A 17,054-nucleotide genomic window follows, 5' to 3' on the forward strand; every position below is an offset into this window, starting at 1 on the left:
AAACTAAGAATCACAATTGTTTTTATCAAAAATTATCATTATCATTATACATACAAAGCTGTTATAAGATCTGCGAGAAATTTGAAGTTTGATTTTTTTCAACTCAAAATGGCAAAATAATGTACATCAGAAGGGGGAATCATCAGAGAAGTTAAAGCAGTTTCAATTTGAAACACACCAGTTTTTGAAGACTTTTAATCCCAAAAGTTCTTCAAATGAAAAGATTTTCAGCTAACCAGAATCTAGAGAAGTGACAACCGGTTTTGGATCACAGAGAATCATTTGTGGTGGAGAAGAAGTTATTGAGTGATTTTCAGGAATAGTGAAAATATTTTATATAGAGAGGATAATTTATTTTTTGGCCTTTGGCATGTTCTTGTAGGCTTCTGGAACTTCGGAAAGAAGACTGTGCCATTGACCGACCGGTTTGTTTTTCTGAAATATAATTATGAAATAGATTCTATCATCCTTTTACTGACCTGCTGCCCTTCCTCTGGAACCGCGTTTAGACAATTTTCCCATTGAGTTCTCCCGTCAGCTGTCGGACTGTCCTTACCCAATATACAACACCCCAGAAGATCATCTTTTCCTATTCTGTAACATGGCTATTTTGATATTTTGATCATTTCATTCCTTTGATCTCACCTATCCCAATCCATGACTTGAATCAATATGTTCGTTTCTGCGATTTGACTTGATGGAATGTCGAAAATTAGAGTTTCATGGAAGACTGGATTCAAATTTGCTCGTTTTGTTGAAGACTTCTTGGATTTGAAGCGTTTTCCGTTGAATGTTTGCTCGATTTTCACATAAGGATCTGGAATTACTTATGATTTCTTCTATAATTACTTTTTGACGACTCACCGGAAGCTCCAGTAATATCCATTGGCCTCAAATTATAGGCCTTCGACACGTTTATGGATAGTTTTTCGTCTTGATGAGAGTATGTCAAAAAGAGCAAAAGATCCCCATAGTCGTTTTTATTCTGACTTCCAACAATGTGCATTGTGTACTCAGTCCACGTGTAAAGATCGGATTTTTCGAAGAGATCCCGCATTATGATATTTCCGATGAGCCCGTGGCGAGTGAAACGATCGAAGTCATAGACAGTAAACTGAAAAATTGAGAGCTTTAATTTTAATTTGCAGTTCGTTCAACTCACTTGTAGCATTCGGTTTGCCAAGTTATTGAACGAGACATCAAAAGAAAACATTTCGTTGAATTCCGGATCGTTATTCTTCTTACAAATTCTAGTTTTACAATGACCACGTCGCTCCGGTAACAAATACATTTTCACATATGGATCCACCGTAGTTCCTTTGTCTTCGACTGGAAGATTGTTGGCACGGATTACGTGTAACATTAGTACCCTGTAATATATATGATCAACAACTGAACTACACGCTTTTCTTCATGTTTACCTATGGATGAAATCATATCTAAGTGCAAACGTGAGTGTTCCACGAATACAACCTCCGTCCGACTTATCGTAGAAACCCAATTCGTAATGCATCACAGATCGCTCGTCGATATCCTCCATCTGAAATTCAAAAAGGAAATAAAATACGGAAAAAACCTATATGCCAAAATGAGAAAGAAAGAGATCCGTTTATGTTTGCCTAGAACAACCCGTTAATCCATTTTAGTCACAGATCAGATTACATTTGAGAGTAAGTAGAGTAACTAGTAATTGGTCATTCAGTCAATGTGCTCTATTTTCAGATTACTTTTGATCTTTTGTTTTTACACATTTTAGCTTCACGGGATCCCCACAGTGCGTTACAAAACATCATATTAGACCTAGCCACTAGTTGGGAAATCTAGAAAAGAAACCACCACCAAGATACATTTTTATAAAAATACCTCGTCTATAACTTCATGGTTTCCATCGACGTTGAATAAGAACATTGAATTTCGCAAAGAAGATGCAGATCTCGGATCATCGCCAAGAAGTTCGCAGCTATCGGAACTGAAACAGTTGAGCATGATGAGAATGAAAATGAATGATGAAAATGAGTATTTCACATGTGGGAGGAAAATTGAGAATAGGGGGGAGGGGGTGTCCCTTTTCTCACTTCTCCTATTTCTTCTACTAATTAGTTACTAATCTTTTGCTTCTAGCTTCATTTACATTTTTAGAGCCTAGATGATTCAGAAGAAAACTGTATAGTTCTCGAGACCCAGAGGACCGCATCGATAGAGAAAGAAGATTCGAAACCCGGAAAAACTGAGTATTCCCAGAATTCATAGTTGGAGAATTTTATGGTTTTCCCTAACTTACACAGGCAACGAATTGGTGGCATGGAGCATCATTTTTTGCTGAAGTTTCAAAAGATGATATCACGAGAACGTATAACAAGTAGAGGGAAGATAATGAAAGAAAACCAGAAATTATCAGATGTTTGGTCTTGTTAACAAAGAAAAAAACAGAAGAGGCAAGGGGCAGGGGGTAAGAAAACTGAAAAGAAAACTATGAAGATGATGGAAACGTTTCATGAATGAATGATTTCTGCTGCTTTCTCAAATAAATTAAGCTGGGAGGAAGAGGAAACATCTAGAATAAACGTGGGGTAGGTTAGTGATGGTTGAATAATCTAAAAGAAAGTTTCTAATGGGAACGTGGGTGGAAATTGAAATGGCTAAAAATTAGGTTGAATAAAAGTGATAGCGAGGATGCTCTATAAATTTAAAATTGTTATTAGAAGGATCAGTCAATTGTGGTAAATTTCAGTCGAAAAATTGATCTACCCGGAAAATCACGAGAAAATGATCCCAGAAATATGGAGAAACACCGTATGAAAATATTCACTGATTTCCAGTTTCTATTTCTTTCTGCTCGCTGATCACTATCACTGAATGGATGTCCATTATTAAGAAGACGAGCTCGTTGAGATAAGATTAATTATGAAACTTGACTTTTTTGTTATGTGGAAAGAAGAAAAGAATAAGAAGAAGTCGAGATGAGTGTAGGAGGGTAAGAGAACAGGTGTTCTGTATGAAAGACGTCATTTTGAGGGTTCTTGTGTCGAAGATGATGAGCTGAACTGACACCTCTGGAGAAGGGAAAAACGTTTTGAGGTTTGGTGAGAAGTAATATAATACTGCAGACCAGAGAAAGTACGTGGCAAACCTTTTTTCAAAAACAATTTGAGTCTATTTCAAGAAAAAAAACTAGTGTGCTCCGGAGAGACCTATGAGAGGTTGAACGTTCTCCAGTTATTCGGAATTCTCTAAACTTCCGATGACATAACATCAAAAGATGAGTATCTTCCAGTGTAACAATATAATAAAAGTGCATGAATCTAGGAGGTCAGGAAATCCGAGAGTCCCCTCTTCCTCCAAGTAATCCTATGTAATGTATCACGTGATAAACTGAATGGAAAAGAGGAAGAAGAGCAGGCTCATCTCCGACAAATGAGCTCAGATAATGTGTTTTGTTTCTTCTTTTCCCGCGGACGCTTGTCGGAAATCAAAAAGTTTCACAACAAAACAATTGACAAGACGACAAGGAATGCAATAAAATGTGTCAGGTTGGAATGGGTTGTAAATCGTGTCTAGGAATGTTGCTCGTATAAATTGTCTTGTTTCGTGTAAATAGAAAAAAGAGAACCCAAGAAAAATCGAGAACTTCAGGACCTTTTCTGTGAGAAACTAAACTTTTTGATTTGAAAGTTTGAAAAAAAATGGCGACATTTATTATCGAACTAGACTCCAATATAAAAATGAACTTGAATGAAGTGCATGAAAAATCTAATATGAGCCAATATAAAGCATGTCTGTATAATGGATTAAAAGCTTTCACTACAATAGAAAAGGGCACAAATCATATGAGAGGGAGGGTAATCCTGTTCTGGTTTTATACACTTTCTTCTTTTTTCAGATCCTCGATCCAAAAGTGCAAAGCAAATAAAGTCAATAAAGATAGATCTCAGCATATCCCAAATTCTGGAAATCGGCAATCAGTTTTAGATTATCAAGAGTAGAGAAATCTATATTTTTACTTCAACCCACACAAATAAAAATTCAGAAAAAAGAGCTATCGAAAAAAGAAAAAAAGAAGCTGGAAGATTGAGTTAGTCTCTCAAAAATGTATGAAAAATTCAGTGTTATTCGATGTGTCTGGGCGGGGATTTTTGGATTCTAGATTTCATAGATTTATGTCATAAATCCTAAATTTCAGGAAATAACGAAGAGTGAGTGAGCTCTCGTGAAAAATGCTCTTTTTCACGAAATTTGATATTATACACCTAGGATATCCTATCTTTTTTTCTTTTTCACTTTTTTCCCCTATCTTTAATGTAACAAAAATTTATGAATATGGACTAAATTTGAAGAGAGTAGCAAGTCTAAGAATAGTTCAACCAGAGTTGCCTTTTTCAAATATAAATAAATCTATAAAAAACGAAGAAAATGGAAAAAGACGCATGAATATTCATGAGTGAAACAAGGATAGGCTTAGAAAAAAAAGGTGACCGCCATCAGAAATCCCATATTTTTCATTGGGTTTCGGGTTGAAATCATGCATTTTTCAACAAGCAGATCAGTTTTTGAATAGTGGATCAGCAATTTTACTAAAGATCAGAATAAAATGAGTTTTCTGAAAATTGTCCTACATAAGAAATAAAAAGAATAGTCAGAGCTAATAGATTTTGATTGGTTTATGCTGAAAAGAGTAATCCGCTAAAGTATAGATTAACTCTTGCTTCTTTTAAATATCAAAATAATACTATTTCTCTCGTATAAAAATAATACAAATTCCTTGATCCCATAAGTCTCCAGAGAGTAATTTTCATGTGGGAGAAATGAGAACATCTCAAATCGTTTCCTTCTGAAAAAAGCAATAACAAGAATGTAATAGTAGTAGTTAAGGCTAACAACTACTACTAGTTCTAACTGATATCAGATGGGCGGCTCAGAAAAAATAGAAGCTTTTGTAATTGCAACAAAGTGACAGAAATACCTGGAAAAGGCGTGAGAACATGAGAGAATTTGATCAAAAGTACATGATTTGTACCGAGAAAAGTTTGGGAAAATCAAGATCAGATCAGCTAGATCACCGACTTCAAAAACTGAATTATGGTATTCTGGAAGCCCCGACCAACTTAAAAACTCAAGAGTGTTCGTTTTTGTCCTCTCATTCTTGTAACTTTATTGGAAATATGTTCCTTATTATCTACCCATTTGAGAGAGATTATCCTCATAGACTATTCTCGAGAAAAAGAAAAGAACCTAAAAAACAAGAATAGAAAATTGAGCGGATGGGATACAGAGTACTGTAGGTTTAGAGAACGTCGTTCATTCTCACATCTATTTTTCTTCTAATGGGTGAGATTACATAAATAATAATCAACAATCACAAGATATAACGAAAGTGATCTAAAAATGAACTTGCACATAATTATAGTATATTGAGAAATATTACTCATTGTGAACTTTTCTTTCGAGAAACTCGAAAAAGGCACATCAAGAAGAAACCTGGAAATGTCGACAGAACAAAATGCTGTTATGTTTCAGAAATATGACATTTTGTATCTCCGATATGTTAGTTTTGATTGTTCGACATAAATAACAGAACTACACAGAATCTTCGAAGTCATCTCCAGATCGTTTCCAGAAAAATAACTTACGTTGAGGCGATCGCTGGAGATGTACAAGGAGTGCTCCGATTGGAGAGATCAAATGTTCGATCCATCCACGGTGGCGAACATCCGTTCCTACTGAGCACCCGAGCCCGATACGAGCCATTCATTTCTGCAAAAACACATAATTTTTAATATTCGTCTTTCTGAAAGAAAAATTCTCATTTTGAAAGAAAACGCAAGACACGTGTCAGTTTTCAGCCATCAGAATGAGACGCTTCCGTTCCTCTTCAGCGTAAGAAGAAAAAAACTTGAAGAGGAACATAAAACATATGGAATTTTCATTTTTTCTGTGTTGGCTGCTGGTAGTACACAACAACAACACAATGCACATTTCAATTTTAAAACGAGACACTTTTGATGTCACTATTTCTTTCTTTGACAAAACGTTTTCGAAATTTAAATTCACAGAAAAAGTTTATCGAAAGATCTTTGAAATAGCAGTAATTTTGAAAGTTTTTCAACATTCTAAGAAACAGGAAGAGTCAATTTATCTGATATCAGTCATTCTATATCTGATAGTTTCAGCCAAGATGTCTGGATGTTGAACATTTCATTCAATATATCTGAAGTTTTTGGTACTCAAACGCCAATTGAAAATTGTTTTCAGATCAAATGACATCGTCTCATCGTATCGGGTTCTTTTATGAAAAGAAAATTACAACGAATGTAGACAAGATCTGACTGTCTCCCCTGCTCCAAACAAAATTAGCTCCATCTAAAAGTGACGCATTCTTTCGGCGATTCAGCCGGACACCTCGACTCAAAATTAAAAGGATAAGATTGGAGGGATGAATAAGACAGATTCGAAGTAAAAAGGCAATAGTCGAGGCGACTAATGAGCTAAGCGGCACAGCTTGAGCACAGGGTGTGCTGACACAGAGCGATGAAGAAGAAGAAGGAAAAGAAGACAAGATGAAGAAGAAGAAGTTTGGTGAGCGTGTCTCGGGAACTAGCACAAAATATATAAGAATGCCTCTCAAAACTTGACGCCCCTAATGATATGTTAGAAGAGCGCCCTGCGAAAGGATAGTGGTTTCTGTGTGTGGTGTGGGATGGATGGAAGGAGAAAAGTATGCGCGTGGTGGAGGTGGAAGTTGGAAATTACCGCGTGAGAGATCGTTGGTGACAAGATTTGAACTTAAAGTGTGCAAGATAGTGGGTTGTAAATCGAAGAAGTAGGAATTATAAAATAGCTAACCATCGAGATCTTTTAGAACTCAACAATCTATTCTTTGATTATTTCGGTGTCTTCCAGTTTTCTAGTCTCGTTTACCGATAGAATCTGATCACCCATTTCAGTAACCATCTGGAGCTTTACCAAAACCAATCGACAGATCCTGTTCTATTTAAATTATTTCAGACAAGAGAATCAACTTACTGCTGATTGACAATGTGGATGTACTCTGCGGCACGCTGACTTTGATCTCCGGAACCGAGGTCGGCACCTCTGAAATAAGTATCATTGAATATGAAGGTGACTAAAAATAAGAAAATCTCTTATATTCCAGCCTAATCTGGTTATTTTCGGGTGTGATCTCATCGGATTTGAGATATTTCTGGTTGCAAATATGTTTTATGGTCTGGGAATTTTCTCACACCTTTTTTAGAAAGTGCGGATAGAAAAGTTAATTATAGGAGCATTGATTTGGTGAGAAACTGACTACAGAAACATAATTTTTGAAATCAGGACGGTACAACTTGAACACCTTCATCGCAAATATAATCAACAGATTTAATTTTCAGCGAGTACACCCTTACAGGAACAAGACATCATTTCAGGTATCACTGTATTGAACGCATGATTACTGTGCTATCTATTCCCTGATTTAAACTTTCAATCTTACAATCCGATTTAATCAGAGATCGCGAAACTAGACATGTTTCAATTTTTTCACTCTCATAGCTCCACCTGGTTTGCTGATTCTTCTCCAGTATCGAGACATTTTCAACGTTTCCTTCTTTTTCTTCCGTTGAAATGTTATATTTTGATCGTTGGCCTATATGACGAGAGTGCAGTAGACAAACGGCGGCTGTAAGTGCCTAGTTTTTGACAGGTGTTCTTTTTCTTCGATGGAGTATCGTTTTGATGAAATTCAATGGTACGGAGTAGTCAAATGAAAACAACGCGAATATGGTAGCACCAACGAAAAATTGTTTGAATAGATTTGGGAAGTTAGGATTCTCCTGGTTTTCAGAAACGTCAGACTCAAACTACGGGAAATAAACAAAAAAGCAAGTCGATGAAATAATGAAAATGACGGGGAAGGAGGTCAAGTTTCAGAAAGAAGTATAAACTAAACTGAAGGGTATTTGAAAAATGATACAGACTAGTAAGTGGGGAGTTGGCCACTTATGTTACAATATTATAAACTGAGAAAAAAGAGCAAAAGCCTAAAAAATAGGTGCAAAAGGTTTTTGGAAGTCATGGAGAAAATACTGATATACTTCTTGAAAAACGAATGGGAAGAACTCAAAACAAAAGACCGTTTTTGGATATGAGAGAAATCAATGCATATCAGAATATATACTAGCAATATAAGAAAATAGATGGGGAATAAAATGAAAATCTATAATTTGGTAGGTAGGTCTAACAGCGACATCCTCTGGAGACTGGTTTGTTTATTATCGTTTTATCTGTTTCTCAATGTTATAATTTTGAGAAGATACAGAACTTACGAAATAGATTTACTCTGAATGACTCAGTATATCTGATAAAAAATACAATGTCTGAAAATCCAAACTTTTATATATATATATATAAGCAAACCAGATCAAAAGAAAACTCTGAATGTACTCGCTTATTCCAAAAATGGATCATTCGATGGATTTACGTCAATTTCGAAAGGTTTGAGAAAATGTTTGTAGAGTTTATCCATTCTTATAGTTTTTAGAAGAATGAATAGTGGATTACTAGTGGATTAGAGGAAAGGATTTAAGAACAAATATAAAGACTAAAACTTAAAATCTTGGAGATTTAGGATAAAATGTCAGAAGCATGAAAAAGTTTGTGCATTTCATATAATCAAAGTATTAATCCTTAATCTTCGCTAACTGATGGCATTTTTCTGGATTCCTAATGAAAGAATTTGAAATGTTTCATTTAGTGATAATTCTATTATAATGTCAGCTTCATAGTTGAGATATTGCAGAGAAGTGTGGAGAATGAATCCGAAAAAAACTAGAATCGACTAGTCCGAGACTTCAAAATTACGTCAATGGTTCTCAATTCTTTGGCTAGTCTCTTCTGACAAAAATTTGTTTAGATAATCCCCATCTCTTTGAAAATCTCAACGCATTTTCAATCAAATATATTTTGAGAAAGTTCAGTATAAAACAGAATTATATAAACTCTGAACTTGAAGCGAAGTGCCGGCGGATCCAAAAATTTAAACAAGAAAGTATTTGAGAAAAAAGATATGTATTCTATTTATACTAAACGAACTTACAAAAAGACTTATTCGTTTCCTGAAATTTTATTAAAAACTACAATAATCTATTAATAGAAGGCAAAACATTTCAAACTTCTCAGAAAAAGTTGTTGATTCGTATTCAACGGCCCGTATTCTTAATTTTAACTTCGATCTCATAAATCGGAAATAATGAGAGCGCAATTTGACGGACGAAGCTCCGAATAATTTGAAAGTTTTCTGTTGTTTCTCGGTTCAAATATCAAAATGTTTCTGCGCAGAAGTTTGAGATTTTAGAAAGTCACAGAATAAAATTCCAAAAAAGTTTACATACATAAATCCTCCCAATCTATCCTAACAATTAGACTCAATTCAACTTTTCCCATGGCCTACCCCCAGATTTCCTTCCCTTTTTCTTATCCTTTTTCCTTCGATTTCTCAAAAAGAAGCTTTTTCTCAACTACAGTATTCTTTTCAAAAGTCCATTTGACTAATCACATAGCTTTCAGAGAAATTGCAAAAATGGAGAAAAGAAGAAGAAGAAAGCAGTGAAGAAAAAGAGATTCTTGAATATTCCAGATGAAGAAAATGGCAAAAAGTATTGACATTCACTCCACCACAAACTGATACATACACGTGTTGAAGAGGATTAGACGAGAGGATTTTAAGCAAGAAAAATGGTGGAAATAGGCTAAAAAGGAGCAGATTTGTTCTGGTATTGTGACAAATCAGAATAAGCTCATAGCATGGAAATATTTAAATTTATCAGTCTTTGCTTTTTTAAAGATTCAATTTTTATAATGCTCCAGGAATTGTAGGATAGCGCATTCCAGAATTCGAATTTCAAAGCATTTGTGTCCCTATTTCTTGTGGTTCCAGCAATGTATAAAATATTATTCATGTCTGGTTTTAACAAGAAAGAACTATCAAAAAGCAAAACCTGAATCCAATTTCTTTTGACTCTGTGAATGCTTTTCAAAAATAAATTTTCGTGGAAAAGTCGCACTAAAATTGCACCTGGAAATCGTTTCATTTGCGTGTTTTCAGCGTCATTAGTTCGTAAAATTCTGAAATTTCTGTGAAAAAATTGAAAAATTATGGGAAAATAGCGAAACCCAGAGCTTTTTTAAATCAGAAAATTCCATATTTCCCAGAGAGATTCTGCAAAGACTCTGCAAAGTTTAGATGTAATTCGAAAAATAAAAAGTAATAAATATCAATTCTAGAGTTATCGGTTCTTTTGATATATCCAAAGGCTAAAAATAAGACGTGCACGAAAAACGACATAGAAATGACTCAAAATCAAGTCTAGGTCACCTTTATAAATCTTTATCCTCACTAGGGAATGTTGTGAGTGGGGTATGGAGTTATGGCAAGTGACCTATATCATTGGAAAGCTGAGAACACGTTGTTTATTTATCTGTTTTCCATTTTTGCTGAGGACCCTCATAGTTCGAGAAATTTAGGTCTGAAATTTTGAGGATATTTTCCCCGTGAACTCGCGGTCACAGTTGATTTTTGAAGATTTTCGGCAGATTCAGTTCACGTGAAGTTTCAAAATATAATAAAAGTGAAAACCTTAAAAAATCAGCGGTCGAATGGTTCAGTGGTAGAGCTCGGGAATAGTAATCGGAGGGTCTGGGGCTCGATATCCTCTACTCGAATTATTTTTTTTTTTGTAAAGCTCATAACTGGCTCCAAGAGCAATGTGGGTCACTTTTCCATGTTTTCGGGGTTCTCTGATCTTTAGAGCATCTGGTTCAGGCCTTTTCAAAAAAATTTTTTTGAATTTTTCAAGACTTTATATGATCATGTATAGGCAAAAATTTTTAGAATTTTTTTTCTGGTTAAAAATGTGAAAGTTGCCTATGTGAGGCTGTTGTTGTGTGTGAAAAAGTGACCCACATTGCTCTTGGAGCCAGTTATGAGCTTTACAAAAAATAATAAAAATAATTCGAGTAGAGGATATCGAGCCCCAGACCCTCATTACTATTCCCGAGCTCTACCACTGAACCATTCGACCGCTGATTTTTTAAGGTTTTCACTTTTATTATATTTTGAAACTTCACGTGAACTGAATCTGCCGAAAATCTCCAAAAATCAACTGTGACCGCGAGTTCACGGGGAAAATATCCTCAAAATTTCAGACCTAAATTTCTCGAACTGGGAGGGTCCTCAGCAAAAACAGAAAACAGATAAATAAACAACGTGTTCTCAGCTTTCCAATGATATAGGTCACTTGCCATAACTCCATACCCCACTCACAACATTCCCTAGTCAGCTTCCCACATCCTCATATCACTTCGAATGAAGCCTCCCAAAAAGTAGATTATAATCCATGTGCGGTCTACATTTTTCATTTTTCTGCTGGTGTACTTTAGTCTGACTTATGCAAAATGTAGGGATAAGGTGAAAGCTGCTCGAAAGTACTTTACACCTTTCAAGATGTACTGGAGAACAGTAACTTCAAAAACTATTGATAACTGTCGAACACCTATTTCAGTCCCTTTTCTGATCATTTGCTTTATTGAACCCAACCCCGTAACAAGGTATCATTTTCAATACATCGGATTAGAATAAAATTTCAAAAATTGCAGATGAAAATTGCAGAAAACACTCCAATCGCGATTGATTCTATCACGTGTCATCTGAAGTGTCACGTCTTCTGGTTTTCTTGATTTTCATCGTCCAACTCTTCGAATTTCTCACACGTCATTTTATGCGAACAACAAGAAAAACGACACAAATGGAATTGATTTGACGCTGGATATCCCGCCGTTTTCTTCGTTGGACTAAGCAAAAAGAAGAAAGGAAACAATAAACAATGGGTTAGGTCTTGAATAGATATCTGTTATTTTTAGATACATTTGTTTTTAATCTCAAAAACTGTGGCGCCTAAGATACTTTAATAATATGCGTATTTTAGGATTAACCTGTGGAGGTATCGAAAACATTGTGTTGGGGTTCAGAAGTACAAATTTTTGGTGTCTCAAGTTGCACTGTCCTATTCATTACTCCCAAAAGGTTCAGATTTACCTAGCCGTTCAAAAGAACCCACCTGAATATTTGACCTTCCTTTTGATCTGCCGCACACATATCCTCGCTCCGAAGTAGAGGGCACATGAGCTCAGAATCAGTGCACAAAACGACAATATCGCTACCAGAACCCACCACCACCATTCGTCCATTCGGGTGTTTCGAAGGAGACGAAAGTTCTCCTTTACAAGGTAGTTCAACAATTTTGCCTGAAATTTCAAGGAAGTTAGAGGAACTATATGTTTACTGACGGGAACGAAAGATACGTTGAAATCGAAACAGTACCGAGAGAAGAATTTGAAAAAGAAAGAGGATTGGTAAAATACGGATGCGTGTTCATAACTTCAGAAAAAGTTCGCACGTGAGGTATAACGAAACTTTCAAAATGTTTTCTAGATTACAACTGTTTCATTCATCCAACATTTTGAGAGAGGAGCTGAGCTAAAATCTTCTTTAGCGAGTGATAGTGAAGGTTCAGATCTACGAATGGGTATTTCTCTGTAATCTCTCTCCCGATCACACTGTACACCTCTTTGAACTCTACCACAAAACGTTGAATCTTTGTTCTCCAATTTTCACCGAAAACTCAAAAAATGAGGTTTTGCAAGAAATCTCTTCCCCGGAATCCCTGCGGACCAAAAACTTGACGATTGAGCGAAAAAATGAAAAATGCGCTGTCGGCCAGGGAGTCCGAAGAAAAAAAATGAAAACGATTTGATTTCGTTTGGAATTGGAAAAAAGGCATAACTGACGGATGACTGACAAAATTCTGCAGAATTTCTTCCCGAGAAAAAAATAGAAGAAAAATGGAAGGGCTCCGTGGAGTTCTTAAAAGTAGAGAAAAACGGGCGGAAAATGGGAGAAAAGGAGTGCGGAGTGGTAGATAAATCACTGAAAAGGAAATGGAAATGAGTGGAGAGTTTCAAGTGGGACTCATAAATCTACCGTACTTCTCTCCCTGGCCTCTTTTGCATTTTTTTTTGCAGATTGACGTAATTCGCTCAACGCCCTCAAAACGTTTTTTTCTGAGTTTTTTTTATAGAGAAAGTGTGATGAATAGAAAAGTTGATTTGCTATTATGATCTATTCTAGGAAAAAACCAAAAAAGCAATAAAAAAGAGAGAGCAAAAAAATAAAAAGGTTGGAAATGGAGCAGTAAGACATGTATGTATGTTATGGAGCACACAGGGCACATGAATAAAGTATTATCTTACCGGGTCGGGGTCATTCAGTACGATTATTGAGTCTCAAGAGTTGCATTTCGAACAAAAAAAAGAGGCTCAAGATTTGTTTTGGTTCGATCAGGATTGATCAGAAATAAGCTTGTTTCTGTTCATTCAATATCTTTTGGAGAGCTTACCAAGCATAACTTTGTTAACAGATTTATGCGTGTCAGATTCCTCAAACAGTTTCAAGACCTTCTCCATTTTGTTCCAGTTTTTTTTGTTACAGAAACAATACGAATCTGTTTGACTTCTGTACTTTTTGTTGCAACATTACTCACTGAAAAGCGTAGGTGTCTCGGATGCCCTAATTCCATCCTACGACATTCCTCATTTCTTTTATTCTCACTCTCACCCTAACTCAGAAATATAATGATTTGCTTCCGAACAAAACAACGGAATTCAGAATTGGATGAGACTGATGCCGTCGCACAGAAGTTGGAGACGACAGAATAGTGAGGGGAGGCGGTAGGAGGTATATAATATTATATGAAAATTTTATTGGGAGCAGGAATATTTGTGTGCTGTGTGTGTATGGGTGTGGATCCTCGGAGATAGACGTCCCTTATTTTTGGGTTGAAGTGAGTGGAGAAGGAGATGCATTATGATGATGATGGGCTTGATGGAAGAAAAAAAAGACTGGAACAAAAAACAAATAGAGAAGAAAGGAGGAGAGATGGAGAAGTGTGAATGAAAACTGAACTTTGTTTGAATTTAAAAATGGTTTGAACAGATGGATGACCTAGGGTATAAAAGCGAAAAGTTGAAATTTCAAAATTAATCCATATTCCTTTGAAGACCCACTCTCAAAACAGGTGAAACTTGTAAAAATTCCAATAAAATGTCTCGTGAAATGACTCTTGTTTCTTCTTATCAGTTCAAAAAATCAATCATTAATAAAACCAGAAAACACAAGAAGCTTGGCTCCTTTTCTGTATTGATAATTTTGTCTTGGAACTAGTTTTTTTTTAATTTTAATTAAATTTCAACCTTTCCCTGTTCAGTTTTGTGAAATGTGGTTTCAAAATCCCGCTCAACTTTTTTTTAAATTCAGATATTGTTCTGGAACTGGAACTGGAACTGATATGAACCTATAAATGAGGTATATGTTTTCTGTCAGCGGGTAAATGAAAGAAGTAGAAAAAATGGGAAAGAAGAGGTGGGAAATTAGAAAGCGGTACATATATCTATATTCATATCATTAAAAGCAGCGTTTTCACATCTCCGGCGGAAATTTGCGTTAGCACATAGAGCACATATTAGTGTGGTCATTCTAAGAAAAAATGGAAACTTCTTCGAAGAAAGAAGAAGAAAAAAGAAGAAGATGAGAAGAAGAGGAAGGATAAGGAAAAGAAAAAAGTTGTAGAAAAAATGGAAAAGTGGAAGAGGACATTGGTCAGCACGGTCAAGGAGTTCACATTCTACTGAATCTGATAGTTTCAGTTTTTCCATGAATTTTAAATGTAGCACTTTCTAAAAGTTTCATGTAAGAGTTCAAGAGGAATCGAGCGGGAAAAAAGTTTGTCTCGAACATTGTCAAAATTCAACAGTTTTCTGAAAATTTAATTGGAAAAACATTTTAAAAATCATAATTTCTTGAAGCAAAAAGCAAATAATTGAAGAAAAAACGAAAAGAAACGCACTAGGTTCAACACAAAACACTCGACTTTTCCCCTTTTTCACTCTATTTTCTTTTCTCTTCAATCGTCACACAGAACAACTAATACGATTATCTTGTGCTCTGAAATTGATCGTGCTGAAAATGTTTCTCTTAAAAATATGAAAGAGAGTGGAAAGTGAGATAAGAGAGGAATGGGAGGAGCAAGAAGTTGTTCGAACTCTGAAGGAAACTGAAAAAAAGAATGAATGTCTTTATGAAAGACGAGCATTGGGAATAGGAATATGAGGAGGCTTTTGAAGGTCATTTTTTGGTTGAAAGACAAGAAAAAAGAACAAGTTTCTGGTTTGGGAGGGAAAAAAGTGAAGTGCACGTAGAACAAAAAAGAGATCATTGGGTTTTATAGCAGTCTCGAGAAGGTAGTACTGATCATTCTTTAGAGTCGGAAAGATCAAGGAAATGTTTGAATAAAACTATTGTGTAAATCAAAAAAAAGAGCCAGAGTTGAGGTATATCTACTTAAATTACGTTCATCTATTTCTGTGAGACATCTCTTCAAGGTAAAACATGAACACTGCAAGTTAGGCTCTTGTTTGCTTATAGTGTTAGTTATAAACTTCCATAACTACAAGGTACAAATAGAAGTGCCAAGTTCAAAAATCAAAAAAATCTTTGAATAAAGTTTACGGAACAATTCAGAAAATCAGGCAGTGATGTATTGTGATCTGAGATCAAAGACAGTTCTCATAATTTCTGAAACATATTCTCGAGCCAAAACTGTACAGGTACTATCCAGGAAATCCAGCAGAAAATCAGCAGGTTGACCTGTACTGTATTGAACAATTCTGGCTATGAAAGTGGTACTAGCCACTTCAGTAAAAAATCGTGCTGGCACAGTGCCAACAACTTGTACCTAATAATCTTTCTAGTCACAGTCCTATTCGATTTCGGAAGCTTTCTAAGTTCAAAAGTCAACAATATCGATTTCAATCGAACGATCAACAAAACATAAATCACATAGAAAAAGAAAGTACAGAAGAGAAACAAATAATGAAAAAACATAAAAACGACCTACTGGTTGAGAGATTTTTCTACTGTGTTGTCTTCTTCTTCTTTCTTCTTTTTTTCTTCTACCCCCCGAAATGACATGTGTATGCAGAGCACTCGAGACCTCCCTCCAAAGCCAAAGAAAAAATTCAGTGTGTTTAATTTTGTCAATCTTTTTTTGTCTTCTTTGAGGGTTATGTTTTTTCTCATCTTTGAAGATAAGAGGAAAAATAAAACTTGAGAAAAACGTGGTACGGTAACGGTCTAGCTTAGCAGTTTGCCGTACAAGTGCCAGACATGCGTATTCGAGAAAAAGAGCTTGCAGTGCCGGATGACTAAGAAAAAACGGGTAAACGGAAAGAAAAATGAGAAAGTGTGGAGATTTGAGATCTGAGTAAAATAAACGGGAGGGGGATAGGAAATTAGAAAAAAACATTTTTTAGAGATTGAGAATGAGATTTGAAATTTATATACTCGGGAAAAAGGGGGGCTCTTTCAGTTTTTCCTACTGTTTCGTCATTTCTCAGGAGCTGAAACTTGGTAAAAATTGATCATTTCCGTTCCTAAAAGATTTTCGAAATATTGAGATATTTCGAAATTCTGAATACTCAACCAATTTAGAGAAGTTTCTGGAGGAATCTCATATTGAAAATAAAACAAAACGAAAGAGAAAAGTTTTCGGGTCGCTAGGAAACCGTTCGGAATGTTTTGTCATGAAGCAGTAAAAGAAAAGAAAAAGGAGAAATCATCCATGAAATTTCTCCAGGGAACCACTGAAAGGACGGCTTCTTTCTTTAAAGGAAGGAGTAGTAGGTCAAATGAAAACTAGACAACAAGACTCCTAGACAATACGGCGACACCAGAAGAATAAGAACATGGGAACCTGAGATATAGTCAGGTACAGAATCAAACCAAATAACAAAGAGCTTCTTGGGTGAAGTTCAAGATGTTCTCGGCTCGATGATTTTATACCCTTCCGTGGTACATTAACCGTATTCTAATCAACTATACTACTAATTAAGCAACATAACACTTATTTCCGGACCTCAGTTGGTAGTCTACCTTTATTACGTCTTTCCGG

At 35.6% G+C, this 17,054-nt stretch overlaps 1 protein-coding gene across 1 annotated transcript; it reads right to left on the minus strand.

Annotated features, from left to right (window-relative positions):
* Positions 1-351: 351 nt before the first annotated feature.
* Positions 352-12,237, minus strand: GCK72_018987 (uncharacterized protein; the record flags this gene model as incomplete). Its single annotated transcript, XM_053732830.1, has 10 exons — positions 352-435; positions 480-594; positions 646-817; positions 865-1,114; positions 1,163-1,370; positions 1,422-1,540; positions 1,864-1,969; positions 5,628-5,751; positions 7,021-7,089; positions 12,108-12,237. The coding sequence occupies 10 exons, from the start codon at positions 12,235-12,237 to the stop codon at positions 352-354; spliced, it is 1,377 nt and encodes a 458-aa protein (XP_053581743.1).
* Positions 12,238-17,054: the final 4,817 nt, after the last annotated feature.

The sequence above is a fragment of the Caenorhabditis remanei genome, chromosome V, assembly GCF_010183535.1.
Source record: "Caenorhabditis remanei strain PX506 chromosome V, whole genome shotgun sequence".
NCBI classification, from domain to species: Eukaryota; Metazoa; Nematoda; class Chromadorea; order Rhabditida; family Rhabditidae; genus Caenorhabditis; species Caenorhabditis remanei.